General features: G+C 42.0%; 1 protein-coding gene and 1 long non-coding RNA gene across 4 annotated transcripts in view; one reads left to right on the forward strand and one right to left on the reverse strand.

Annotated features, from left to right (window-relative positions):
• Positions 1 to 13,494, forward strand: part of ADGB (androglobin) — a 242,408-nt gene that overhangs the window by 98,750 nt on the left and 130,164 nt on the right. For all 3 annotated transcript variants that reach the window (XR_012902706.2, XM_075924379.2, XM_075924378.2), the window contains exon 14: positions 12,240 to 12,285. Coding sequence is in view for 2 of the 3 variants with exons in the window: in XM_075924379.2 (XP_075780494.2) it covers positions 12,240 to 12,285 (46 nt within the window). In the remaining variant the exon portion in view is untranslated. The remainder of the gene's footprint in view (positions 1 to 12,239; positions 12,286 to 13,494) is intronic.
• LOC149524699 (uncharacterized) lies at positions 2,108 to 6,146 on the reverse strand. Its single transcript, XR_016349200.1, has 2 exons — positions 5,964 to 6,146; positions 2,108 to 2,930 (listed from the first exon to the last, which is right to left on the reverse strand). It is a non-coding gene; the product is annotated as an uncharacterized LOC149524699 (long non-coding RNA).

Consider the following 13,494-nt stretch of genomic DNA (forward strand, 5'->3'; position numbering starts at 1 on the left):
GACATGAGAAAAAAGTTCCTAACTGTCAGGGTGGTTAAATACTGGAATAAATTGCCTAGGAAGGTTGTGGAATCTCCATCTCTGGAGATATTTGAGAGCAGGTTAGATAAATGTCTATCAGGGTTGGTCTAGACAATACTGGGTCCTGCCATAAGGGCAGGGGACTGGACTCGATGAGCTCTTGAGGTCCCTTCCAGTCCTAGTATTCTATGATTCTACCTATACTGACAGGAAAAGCATTCCCCTTCAGTGCAAGTGCTTCACTTCCCCAAGAGGTCGTAGCTATGTTGATGATAGAAACCTCCCCATTGACATAGTGTTGTCTACACTGGGTTTTAGGTTCATATAACTACATCACTCAGGAGTGCCACACCCCAGAGCCATGTAGTTACACTGACATACGTTGCTAGTGTAGACCAAGCCTTAGACACCATTTGTCCCTCCTCTCTCTAAAAGACAAAGCTAATTAGACTTAGTTGTGTGTTTTTGTTTCTGTCCGGTGGTTACTAAAACTGAAATCATTGATGAGCAGGTTTAGAGGCTACACCTTTGCCCTGATGTGGTAGTGTGGTGGTAGTGAGTGGTCAGCAGCCGTAGAGAGAGCAGCACCAGCAGTGAGTCAGTTGCAGAGGCAATAGCAGCAGTTCAGGCATTGCGTGGTGCCCCCACTCCATTTGCAGGGGTGGGAAGTGGCCCTATGTGAATGCACTTCAGAATGCTCACTAAGGATAACTAATAGTGGATGGGGTGCAATGAAGAGAAAGGGGAGTGGTGTGATAGAGACATTTGTCCATCTGACTTTCACACTGCAAGGTGTGAAATTAAGGCAAAGCGTACTGCCTAATGTACTATGGGGCAGGTGATTGCTTATGGCTCTGTGCTTTTGAATCAGAGCAGTTGTGTTTTCCCAAATGAACGCCAGGTTCCTTTTCTCTTTTACTAAAAGCTTTCTTTTCTTTTGGTGAACTCTGTGCTTGTGAGGGGGGAATTATTGCCACCTAGAGGTGCCAGGGGTGGAAGGGTGTGAATTATTGTTCTACCTCCTCCCTTTATCAGCCAGGAGTGAGAAGCATGCACAGAATCCAAGTACTTTTCCCTCGCTCCCTGATAGTCAGAGGAATGGGAAGAAAAGCAAGCCATGTCCTGGAACACATGGCTGGTGCCCCCTCTATTCTCCCAAAATGGCACCCTTGCTGGAATGAAGTTTAATTTACTGGATGAGACCTTATGTCGAAGCAAACGCCTCACTCAGTTTACGCGGCTAAACAGACAGTTTTATTGGCCAATAAAAGCAAAGTGAGCCAAATGTGGTCCCAGCAAAGTTGGGCCCAGTAAGGCTGCTTAATACAATCAATCCTAGTATTTTATACCCTTAACCAAACAAGTCTGACGTCAGGGCAAGAAATTAAAGAGAACTTCAAAGAGGAATTATTATTAGCATAGAAAGAAACAGGTTAAAAGGGAGTTCGAGCTTTAGCTCAAAATAGTTCATTAACACATTCCAACAGCACATCCCTCTGGTCTCTCCCCACCTCGGTGAAGGCCAGTTCACTCCCTCGTGCAGACACAAGAAACTGAAATGGCTTTTGTTATACAGAATGGCTTCTAGCTAAATATGAAATAGCTTCTACAATCTCCCCCCTTTTAGCCTTTTAAAGGCTAACCATTAAACCGTTTTACATCTCCATTTTTATCAAAGCCTTTATATACATTTTTTGTTCCTCTCTCTGCTTATCATATTTTAACATCATTACTTCCACATTCCCTTTAGTGAGGGTCTGTCCCTTGTTTTCTAGAATACAAGAAATACAGCATTTGATTAGCAAGAAACAAAAATAAGCACAAAAGAATATAGCCAATACTAAAACTACACCTTGCAAAATCCAAGTTCCCACATGTCCAAACCAGCCTTCTAACCAATCCCAGAGGGTCCAGTCTTTCCCCTGCCTTAAGCATTCCACAGTTTTTTCAATTTTTGAGGCATTTTCCTTCACTTCTTTGCTGGTGTCAGTGATATACACACAGCATTCCTTTTTCACTAAGGCACAAACCCCACCCTTACTAGCTAGGACATAGTCTAGGGCCATTCGGTTTGGGCTATTTCCCCACCTTGGCTCTTGAACTATTATATGTTCAGCAGTACTTTTCAATTGGGGTCAAGACTAGGCAGATATACCCTGGGTTAGTAAACCTTTTTTTTCTTGCCGAGTTTCATTTGGCTTAGTTCACTAAACAGTGTGCCATATTTGAGTGTTGTTTAGTGGGACTGGAATCATTGGGATGCCTCCTTCTGAATGTACAGGACTGTGAGCACATATCTAGCAACCTGTGGAATTAAATTCTTGGGAAACTTGGTTCATTAAAAGCATAAACACATTTGAACCATATAGGTTATAACTACTAGGTATTAAAAACAAGATTAAGCATAAGCTCAACATGAATTGTTTGTTCAGCCTCATGCTGGCTGTTCTTCAAGACTTCGTAGATTGCTTCACCTATTGCTGGCAGGTCCTTTTGGGCCGCAGCTGGTACCTTGGCCTCGGTCTTTTAGGATCGTCTGCTTCAGGGCTTGGATTGCCGGTACCAAGCCTGCGCTGATCCTCGTCTACTTTTGGACCTGGGTTTCTGGTACCAGGTCTGCGGTGATTCCCGTCTGCTTCTGGACCTGGGTCTCTGGTACCAGGTCTGCGGTGCTCCTTGTTGGGGACAACTTCTGTAGGGGCCAGGACGGGTTTGCAGTGGGATGCGTGAATCCAGGTGGGCAATCCTTCGCACTTTACAGCAGTATGGGTGGTCTGAAGGACTTGGTAGGGACCCTTCCACCTGGGTTCCAGGGCAGTCTTTCGCTGGTGAACTTTCACGCATACCCAGTCTCCTGGATGTAGTTTATGGCACGGCTCAGTCGGGGCCTCCTGGAAGGCGTCCTTAACCTGTGAATGATAAGATTGTACACACCTTATAAGTTCCTGACAATACTTGACTATGCTTCTTTTAACAAGTGTGGCATCAGCCAGGTCAATTTCTGGGCTGCTTAACAGTCTTATAGGTCAGCCACATGCAATCTCATGTGGACTGAGTCCAATTTTCTGATTAGGAGTGGCTCTCATGCTTATTAGGGCAATCGGGAGTGCTACTACCCATGTTAAACCAGAGTCCTTACATATTTTAACAAGTTTGTTCTTTAAAATCCCGTTACGTTTTTCTACTGCTCCTGCGCTCTCCGGGTGTCGCGGGCAGTGCAGTGCTTGTCTGATAGAGTAGTACTTTGTCAGTTTTTGAACAATTTGTCCAGTAAAGTGGGTACCTCTATCACTGGAGATCACCAGGGGTATTCCCCATGATGGGATGTAATGATTTAGAAGTTTCTTAGCTACTGTGATGGCATCCGCTTTCTTGCAGGGATAAGCTTCTACCCATCCCGAAAACAAACAAACAATAACCAGCACATATTCAAAGGATTGACATTTAGGCAATTGAATAAAGTCCATTTGTAAATTCATAAATGGTCCTAAAGGCGGAGGTCTGGTTGCCGGAACTGTTTTTATAGGTTTACCCATGTTGTGGGCTTGGCAGACAGTGCAAGCCAGACAGTAATCTTTGGCTGCTTGGGAGAATTTGAGAGCAAACCAATTTTGTTTTAAGGATTGCTACCATCCCCCCTTTGCCAACGTGCGACAATTCATGGAGCACGGAGGCAAGGTGAGGTAGTAAGACCACTGGGGCAACAATGTGGCCATCAGAGCTGCACCACAAGTGGTCTGGGTGCAAGGTGCACCCTGCCAGTTTCCACTCCTGCTTTTCCGATTTTGGGGCTTGGTCTTGCAGGAGGGCTAGTTCTGACAGAGATGGCAAAGGAGCTGGCGATGGTAGGAGAGAAGGGAAAAACAGCAGGTAGAGGAGCAGATTTTACTACATTCTAGACAGTACAAACTGCATAGCCTGCTACTAAAACTTTACTAAAATTATAAAAGCAAAAAAGCCATCTGTATAAAGCACGAAGTTAAGATTATTTAAGAGACTTAAATTATTCTTTTATTAAAACAACAATATTGTACACACAACAATGTTAAAAATACATATATTAAAATTAAGACACACACAAAACAAATCTGGACAGAACACAAACTTATTATGTCATGACACAGAACCATGGGTTTTTTTTTCCTTCAGTTAATTTTTAGATGATATTAGCGCTTCTTGATGATTTGAAAGACAAAGAAAACATTTCTACCCACATTGGGGTGGTGCATTATATTTTAGAACACTTTTTTTTCTTTACAGATTTTTGCTACTTTTTTATCAGCCTGCTGTTACCCAATGGTATGCTTTTATTTTGAACACTAGCTTCAGAGGGTTTGAGTAAATTACTTCATTGTTTAATTATTAAGTTATAGGTGGCATGCCTTAGTTTCCCTCTTGTACTGCAGACCAGGCTTTTTTTTTTACTGCTACAGAAACTTTTAGAACAAGGTGCTTGCTAATTACTATTCCAGCAAGCAAAAAGGTTTTTCTTTCCTGAAAAGAATTACATGCAATGTTACAGACTTACTTATGGGGGACAGTGCTCCCCCCCTTCCAGAACAGACAGGCAGTTTGCAGACACACAACCTTGGATCTGAAAGCAAGCCAAAGGTGCTATCAGCTCAGCCTTGAACAGAAACACTGTGAAGTTTCTGGGCTTGGATTTTTTTAAACAATAATTAGGTTCCTTGGAAGACACATTTAACCCTTAGGGTGCAGGTTTTACAAATTTACAATGTATAGATTCTATTTTTTTATGCGGTTAACCAATGAAGTTTCAGTAGAATTTCTTATTTTCTCTTTAATAGATTTAACAAAGTGTCTGTAGCCAAATGTTTAACTTGACTGTTTTATTGCTAAGATGATTAAAAGAGGCTGCAAGAAACAAGGAGTCATTTCTTAAAGCAGGTTTTTTTATTTTTTTCCCCTCCCCCTTAGGATTTGGAGGAACACTTTCCTTAAACTGTTAAACTTATTTTAAAGTTTGTGTTTTGCTTTGGATTGGGCAAGTTTGTTACAGGAGCCCGTGTTTTCAAAGGGAAGAGCTAATTCCTTTCAGTTATTTTTCATGTTTCCTCTCTACCTGTGTATGCGTTATAAAGAGGGATAGAGGGGTGATGTTGTGCCAGATTTTCCCCCCAAGCTTGGTTGATATGGGTGTGCCAACTGAGAATTTTATTTTCTTTTTTTTTTCCACTTCTTATGCATTATTTTGGCACAGAGGTGCTGCAGCAACTTTTAAGTTACCTATTTTACTGCAGGGTGGATTTTTGCTTTTCTGAGCTTTACTTTTATTCTTCAGGGCTTTAATTTTTCCTCTTTTCCAATTTGTTAAATGCTTACAGGTCCTTGGACCATTATGCACATACATGCAGTACACAGGGGTGCCTTTTGGCAGAGTGGGGGGGTGTTTAGACTAATCCCCACTTAAACTAACTTTACACACTCCAAAGAAAGAGTCTGCCGGGTCTAGAGTGTCAGACCTTAGCAGCTTATGAAATAAGGGGAGTCGTCACTCCCTCACATATCCACTGAGTCTCGAGGTTCAGCTGCCCCCCCCCCCCCTTATGTTCAGGGCTCCCTCGTGGGAGAGCCCTGGTGCAGCTGGGATCAGCTCAAGTCTCAGACCTATGCAGCGGCATTTATACTTTGCTCATTACATTTATACTTATTTTCCACACACAAACATTTTTTTTCTCCTTTTTTACATTTTTCCTACAGTTTCCACAATTAGATGCATCTTTCTTTACTGTCCAGTTCCCATGGGTTTCTATTAAGTGGCGCTGCCCTAAGACACCCGACACTTAATATCAGACTTCATTAGGATCCTATACCAGAAGGCACTTATCATAAAGGCACTGGAATTCCTGTAGACTGACCTACCCCCATTTTCTGCGCGCGCTTAATTCTGTAAGACACCGAACTAAAGTCCGCCTGCTTACACCATATTCTGCGAGTCACCGAATCAGGATCCGCCTGCTCGCTCTGCGAGTCACCGAATCAGAATCCGCCTGCTTGCTCTGCAAGTCACCGAAACAGGATTCGCCTGCTTGCTCTGCGAGTCACTGAATCAGGATCCGCCTGCTCGCTCTGCGAGTCACCGAATCAAGAATTCACCTGCTCGCACTGGTTCCCCCCCCTTTTTGTTGCGAGACACTGGACTCAAGGTCCACCTGGCTCGCAGGGGTTTCCGGCACCTGCCCCAGCCCGGCAGAACACCACGTCCTGGCGCCTGGAGACAGCCTGGCGGAATGGGGCACTATGGCCTGGGGTTAGCCTCAGAGGTCAGTACTACGCCCACAAATAACAGAGAGAGACAACAAAGCTTCCCCACAGTTTCGTGTGCCGAGAGAGAGTAATGGCACCACACCAGCTTTTAGCGTCCGAACACAGAGGGTCCAGCGCATGGCTGCCTCACTAGAGACACCGGTGTGCCCTTTTGGAACTGTGACACATAAGACAGGCCTAATAGACAAAGACAGACACAGACAGACAAAAATGTTAGCCGCTCCACAAAACTGAATTCCGTAGCTCCCCTTACCCCGATGGCCGGCCGTCACTCCAAATCCCAAGCCCTCACTAGGGCTATGTCTAGACTGCAAGCCTCTTTCGAAAGAGAGTGTCTAGACTGCACGTTGAACTTTCGAAAAAGCGGCTTGCTTTTTCTAAAGAAAGCATCCAGTGAGTCTGGATGCTCTCTTTCGAAGAAGCCCTATTTACATTGAAGAACGCCTTCTTTCGAAAGAGGAACTTTCAAAAGAAGGCGTTCTTCCTCGTGAAATGAGGTTTACCGCCATCGAAAGAAAAGCCGCGTTCTTTCGATTTAATTTCGAAAGAACGCAGCTGCAGTCTAGACACGGGTGAGGTTTTTTCGAAAAAAGGCTACTTTTTTTGAAAAAACCCCTGAGTCTGGACACAGCCTAGGAGATTTCGTAACAGGTATCTCCTTACCTTCTATTGAGCGCTCTGAGAGGTATGGAAGTGGAGTGCCGGTCCATCCATATGGGCAAGTGGCGCGTTAGGAATCTCGGTGGAACCTCCAAATTGTCGAAGCAAACGCCTCACTCAGTTTACGCGGCTAAACAGACAGTTTTATTGGCCAATAAAAGCAAAGTGAGCCAAACGTGGTCCCAGCAAAGTTGGGCCCAGTAAGGCTGCTTAATACAATCAATCCTAGTATTTTATACCCTTAACCAAACAAGTCTGACGTCAGGGCAAGAAATCAAAGAGAACTTCAAAGAGGAATTATTATTAGCATAGAAAGAAACAGGTTAAAAGGAAGTTCGAGCTTCAGCTCAAAATAGTTCATTAACACATTCCAACAGCGCATCCCTCTGGTCTCTCCCCACCTCGGTGAAGGCCAGTTCACTCCCTCGTGCAGACACAAGAAACTGAAATGGCTTTTGTTATACAGAATGGCTTCTAGCTAAATATGAAATCGCTTCTACACTTAAGAAGATTCATTTTGTAAAAAAGAAGTCTGAATATTGAACCTGACCTCTGTTGCTGCTGAGTTCACCTTACATTACTAAGTTGCCTCTTCTTTTGGCTAGCGACCCCATTAGCTGTTCTGAAGAGAAAGCATCTCATTTGAAAGTAGGGTTGCCAGATGGTTTAACAAAAAATACCAAACCCCTCCTGCTCGCCCCCAAAAAACAGAAAAAAATCTGTTGAGGAAAAAAGGGGGGGGGAGACCAAAGTTGTTGAGCCAAAAAAAAGTGCTGTGCACCCTTAAATGGTCCTCTGCTCCTCACTCCCCCGCCCCCGCCAGACGTGGCTGGGGAAAATTATTCCCACCCGGCTTCCGTCCAAAGGAAGCAGACGATAACGGACATTTCACATGACTGTCTATTTTCTGGTTTTTTTTTACCGGACGGGGGACCTGAATAACGGACAGTTGGGGGGAAAAAACAGACACCTGGCAACCCTATACAGTAGCCATTTGGGAGTGAGTTTGTAGCAACAACAACTTGGGCAGCAATGTTTGTCACACTCACAAGTTTCTCTGGGGTTTTCTCATAGATCAAGGGACCTGTGACCAAGTGTTTCATGAAGCCAAAAGGCTAGCTTGAGGTGACTGTTGCAGAGATGGAGAATATAAAGATCTTTAAGAAAAATCCAAATTCCTAACCCTAATTATATTTACTTTTTTTCCTTTTTTTCCCCCAAAGAAAAAGACTAGGAATATACTCATTTTTAAAAATGAAAACAGATTAGCTCTGACATTTCTAGGTCCCCAAGAGAATGATGGCGCCTGAGGGCTTTGTGTTTCACATAGTCTGGCTCTGGGAATACCTTGCAAAATATTTGCACTTGATATATGCTTCAGAATACATAAACATACTACTTATTCGGGCAATTGCAGATTTTTGTTGTTAAAGATTTTGTTGTTAAAGCACAAAATCTATAAGCAGCAATTAGTCATAATCAAGTCAGTGAAGACTTTATATATGCATATACATACATATCTGTAATCTCTGATCTAGGGTTTTATATAGTGCACGCACACTTATTGGAATTGATGCTATGAACTTTGTATTAGATTTTATAAAGACAAATTTTTGGGGCTTTATCTTTTCTTTCGGAGCTCTATTTTTTCCTTTTTTCATTTATTTTGGGGATATGAAATATAGGAGAAGGATTGGATAAAGAAGATATGGTATGTTACAACTTTTTAATTGTTTTACCTTGTGTGATTGGTTTTTTAAAATAACCATATTCTTTCCCCTTCTGATCCTCATCACCTCAAATACTGCTCCCTCAGATAAACACTCATGCAATGATCTTCAACATTAGCTGTCACAACTGTAGTAGAGAAAATTAGTAAAGTGAAATATTTGTCTGAATTTCACTTCAGAATTGTCTGGATTTTCTATAATTTATCAGGTGGTGAATACCATATATTTACAGCAACTATGGCTTTTTATCCTGTTGCTTATTCCCAATATCTATTTTTTAATAAGTTTTCATTCTTGCTGTCTGGCAGAAATGCTACAGGGAAATAACAATGTCAGAAAATAGAACTGATCCTTTTTCCTTGAGTGCTCAGTTTAAATTAATGTTGCAGTATATATGATTTGTGACTCCTCTTCAATATACCTTTTGATTTTACCAAAAAAATCACTAATGAATATTAAATTAGTTTATTTAAATAGATGTATTTTATATGTGGTTGCCATTCTCTGGGCATTCTCAGGAGAGAGAGCTTCATTAATCAATATTGCACATTATCAAAGGGCAGTTCCTCAGCTTGATGTCAATGGAGCTATGATAGTTCAAACCAGTGAAGTATTTTCCCCTATAGGTTGTTTATAGACTTGTTTTTCCATAAAACTCCTTTTGTTATATCTGTTGCAATGTTAAGTCAGAAGTTGTATCATATACAACTGTAATGGACTTCATTATGTCATTGTCTCTGCATCCCCCAATATGGGGCTTTGATTGAATGGACTAAACCTACAGTGATGCTGGGACAATTTTTTAGGGTGGGGTCCTGAACTGCATCCCCCTTTATTCTGTCTACATTCCTAAGTGCCCAAGGCTAGGACCACAGCTGTGGGCAGCAGTGCAGCCCCAGGCACAGGGATGGCAGTTAGCGGCTGGGACCCCAAGGCATGCAATAGAGCCCCCCAGGACTTTTGTGGAGCTGCTGGCAGCCAGGATCCAGGGCTAGTATTCAAGACTCTGGCAGCAGTGTGGCTGGGACCTGAGCTCAGGCTGGCAGGGCTCAAAATCTAAGGGTCCTGCAACCAGCACTTCTACTTCCTGCACCTATGCAGATGTGTGGCCATTGCAAAGCCCCATCTGGCACTTGCCTAATATGCCACAAAAACTGTGCTAAAGGCGTGCATCTATTTTACAAGCCTTAACAAGAGCAATGGCTTGGTGGTGTGCCTGTGCCAAAAATGATGCTTATATTGCCTGGCTGCAGAAGGTGTTTGCTTCTACTTTGGTACTCCAAGAATTTTCAAAAGCAGTTTGGCAGAAAGTGTGTATGTATACATACATGTCTGTTTGCATTTATATTTCATAAACACATAATAAATTGCCCATCCATGTGATAGGCAGTGTTCCCTCTATTTTCCCCTCTTAGTAGAATGAATTTTGTTATGTGCACTATGGGGCGGGTCTAAGAGAATCTGAGTGGGGGAGAAGGCTCAGGGCCTGGGGCAGAGGTATCTGAGGGCTCTGCCTAGAAGTCAGACCTGCTGCACTAGCTACTTCCTGCTGCAGCCCTGAGACCCTGCACAGGGCGTAATGGAAGCTGCACAGCTTAATGGGAACTTAGGTGATAGCTAACATACATCTCTGTCCCACCAGCGTTCTGCTATTAATTAATTTATGTGGGAGGCTCTAATTCCAAACCTCTGACCAGATTCAAACACTTGATGTTTTGAAAGAGGCAACCCAACAAACAAACTTTTTTTCTTACCCCTCAAATGTGGAATCTTCCAAAATTGCACTGCTCTGAAGTCCAAGACAAGCAATATTGAGGTTGAGGATAGTATTAGTTCTTAGTTTCAAATATCCCAAATCTCTCCATTACAAATGAATAAAGAACTCTTTTCTATCCCTGGAAGGCTGACCTTTTACGTAACAACATCATGATTTTTTTTAGAAAAGCCATTTTAATTGTAGGTGTTTCTAAAATATTTTAAAATAATTTCTGTCATCTGAAGAAGGGGGTTGTGCCCTCAAAAGCTCATGATACCATCTACATGTGGTGTTAGTCTTTAAGGTGCTACTAGACTATTTGTTGTTTTTTAAAGTTTTTCATGTTACAGACTAACTCAGCTACTCCTCTGAAGCTATTAAAATAATTGTTTTTCTGTGTGCAGAACTGCACATCTGGGAATCACAATAAAAAAGGGAGCCTAGCTTTATAGGTGAAGTTTCCTCCAACATATGGTGTATGCACAGAACACTTTAAATAGATAAGGTTGTGTATAATTTGTAATGATACTTATTTGAAATTACGAGTATAACTCACTGTTCTAAAAAACAGATGACAGTAAGGAGTCATATACATCTAGTTATGTATCCATACAATCTATATTTAGTAATAAGCAGGGCTCGACAATTAGGGCAATCTACTCACCCGTGGCGAGTAGATTTTACCCCAGCACGGTGCCGCAGCGCGATCAGCACATGTGTAGCGCACCAAACCGTGTGGCTGGCGAGCAGGGCTCGCCACCGCTTCTCAAGCCCTGGTAATAAGAATGTGTAATGTGACATATGAGAAAACACACAAAGAGGATTGGCATAGAAGTTTTATTGACATGGAGCTGGAAATAGCTTGGAAGTTTGTAATGTTGTTAGAAATAATTTTGATGAAAGTAAGATACCCGGGGAAAGTACAAATGAAGTGTCAAGTATATGGAAAATAGAGTTTATTTCATGGTTCCACAGCATATGCCATGATTACAGAAATAAAATTATTTATTCCATAATTTGTGTATTTGTGAGTGTATATATACAACAGCCACATAGCATATTTTGCAACCTTTTTAGCCAAATAGCTTTATTTTTTCTTCTGTTTTATGTGGTTGTAGAATCAGCAACCTGTTTCTCTATACTGTATCTTCTGAACAAGACTTTCTTCCAATATTTGTTAAAGTATTTGTTAAAATTTTGGTAACAGTAAAGCTATAATGTAGACTGTCATATTTATTATTTTACAGCTTCACTATGGCATGGCTTGCATTTAATTTTTGGTTTCTACATTATGAAATATAGCCTTTTGACATTAATGAGCCTAAAGTCATACCCTCAATAATGTTTGTACTATTAACTGCTGGTATCAACGACAAAATCATTGCAGTTAGGGATACTATTAAGACTTTGTTATATTAGGAGCATTTGTTTTCCACATTTTGAGAAATATGCCTATCTGTGCTGGAACAGTTATAAAACTGTACATAAATAAATATTAAAAAGGCAAAGTTTAATCAGTAAGAATGAGATCTTAGCATTGCTACTGAGGTAAATCTCCCTTTGGACCAAGAAAGGGCTACATGTTTGAACTGTGTTGTGTGTACTTGATGTAATACACAGAAGTAACATACCTGCTAAATAGCCTAATTTTTCCATAAGTGATTGTCTAATTGTACATGAACAAATAGATGACAATCTATTTTTTATTTAATTTTAAATGTTCTTTTCAGCAATTTGTATGTAGCCAAGATTGTTATGACCAGATTTTATTTTTCCCCATATAGGAGACTTCCTTCATTCAACAGTATAACACAGAAGGCTTGACTAAAGGTAAATCCATTTGTTTGTGATTAAAATAGATCGTGTTCATTCTTTCATTAATTTCATATGACTTCAGGTTTCAATCTTTTACTGAAATTGAAAGCAAAAATGTTATTGACATCATTGAGAACAGGACATAGTGAGAGTTATGTTTTATACCTTAAGAGTGGATGTTATATACCTTGACTTTAGCAAGGCTTTTGATACGGTCTCCCACAATATTCTTGCCAGCAAGTTAAGGGAATGTGGGTTGGATAAATGGACGGTAAGATGGATAGAAAGATGGCTAGAAAGCCGGGCCCAGCGGGTAGTGATCAATGGCTCGATGTCAGGATGGCGGTCGGTTTCTAGAGGAGTGCCCCAAGGTTCGGTTCTAGGACCGGTTTTGTGCAATATCTTTATTAATGATCTGGATGAGGGGATGGATTGCACCCTCAGCAAGTTTGCGGATGGCACTAAGCTGGGGGGAGAGGTAGATACGCTTGAGGGCAGAGATAGGGTACAGAATGACTTAGACAAATTGGAGGATTGGGCCACAAGAAATCTGATGAGGTTCAACAAGGACAAGTGTAGAGTCCTGCACTTGGGACGGAAGAATCCCAAGCATAGTTACAAGCTGGGGACCAACCGGTTAAGTAGTAGTTCTGCAGAAAAGGACCTGAGGGTTACAGTGGATGAGAAGCTAGATATGAGTCAACAGTGTGCCCTTGTAGCCAAGAAGGCTAATGGCATATTAGGTTGCATTAAGAAGAGCATTGCCAGCAGATCCAGAGATGTCATTATTCCCCTTTATTCGGCTTTGGTGAGGCCACATCTGGAGTATTGTGTCCAGTTCTGGGCCCCCCACTACAAAAAGGATGTGGACGCATTGGAGAGGGTCCAGCGGAGGGCAACCAAAATGATTAGGGCGCTGGAGCATATGACTTGAGGAGAGGCTGAGGGAGTTGGGTCTGTTTAGTCTGCAGAAGAGAAGAGTGAGGGGGGATTTGATAGCAGCCTTCAACTTCCTGAAGGGAGGTTCCAAAGAGGATGGAGAGAGGCTGTTCTCAGTAGTGACAGATGGTAGAACAAGGAGCAATGGTCTCAAGTTGTGGTGGGAGAGGTCCAGGTTGGATATTAGGAAAAACTATTTCACTAGGAGGGTGGTGAAGCACTGGAATGGGTTACCTAGGGAAGTAGTGGAGTCTCCATCCCTAGAGGTGTTTAAGTCTCGGCTTG

This window comes from Pelodiscus sinensis, chromosome 3 (assembly GCF_052426305.1).
Source record: "Pelodiscus sinensis isolate ZL-2025 chromosome 3, ASM5242630v1, whole genome shotgun sequence".
Lineage (NCBI taxonomy): Eukaryota > Metazoa > Chordata > Testudines > Trionychidae > Pelodiscus > Pelodiscus sinensis.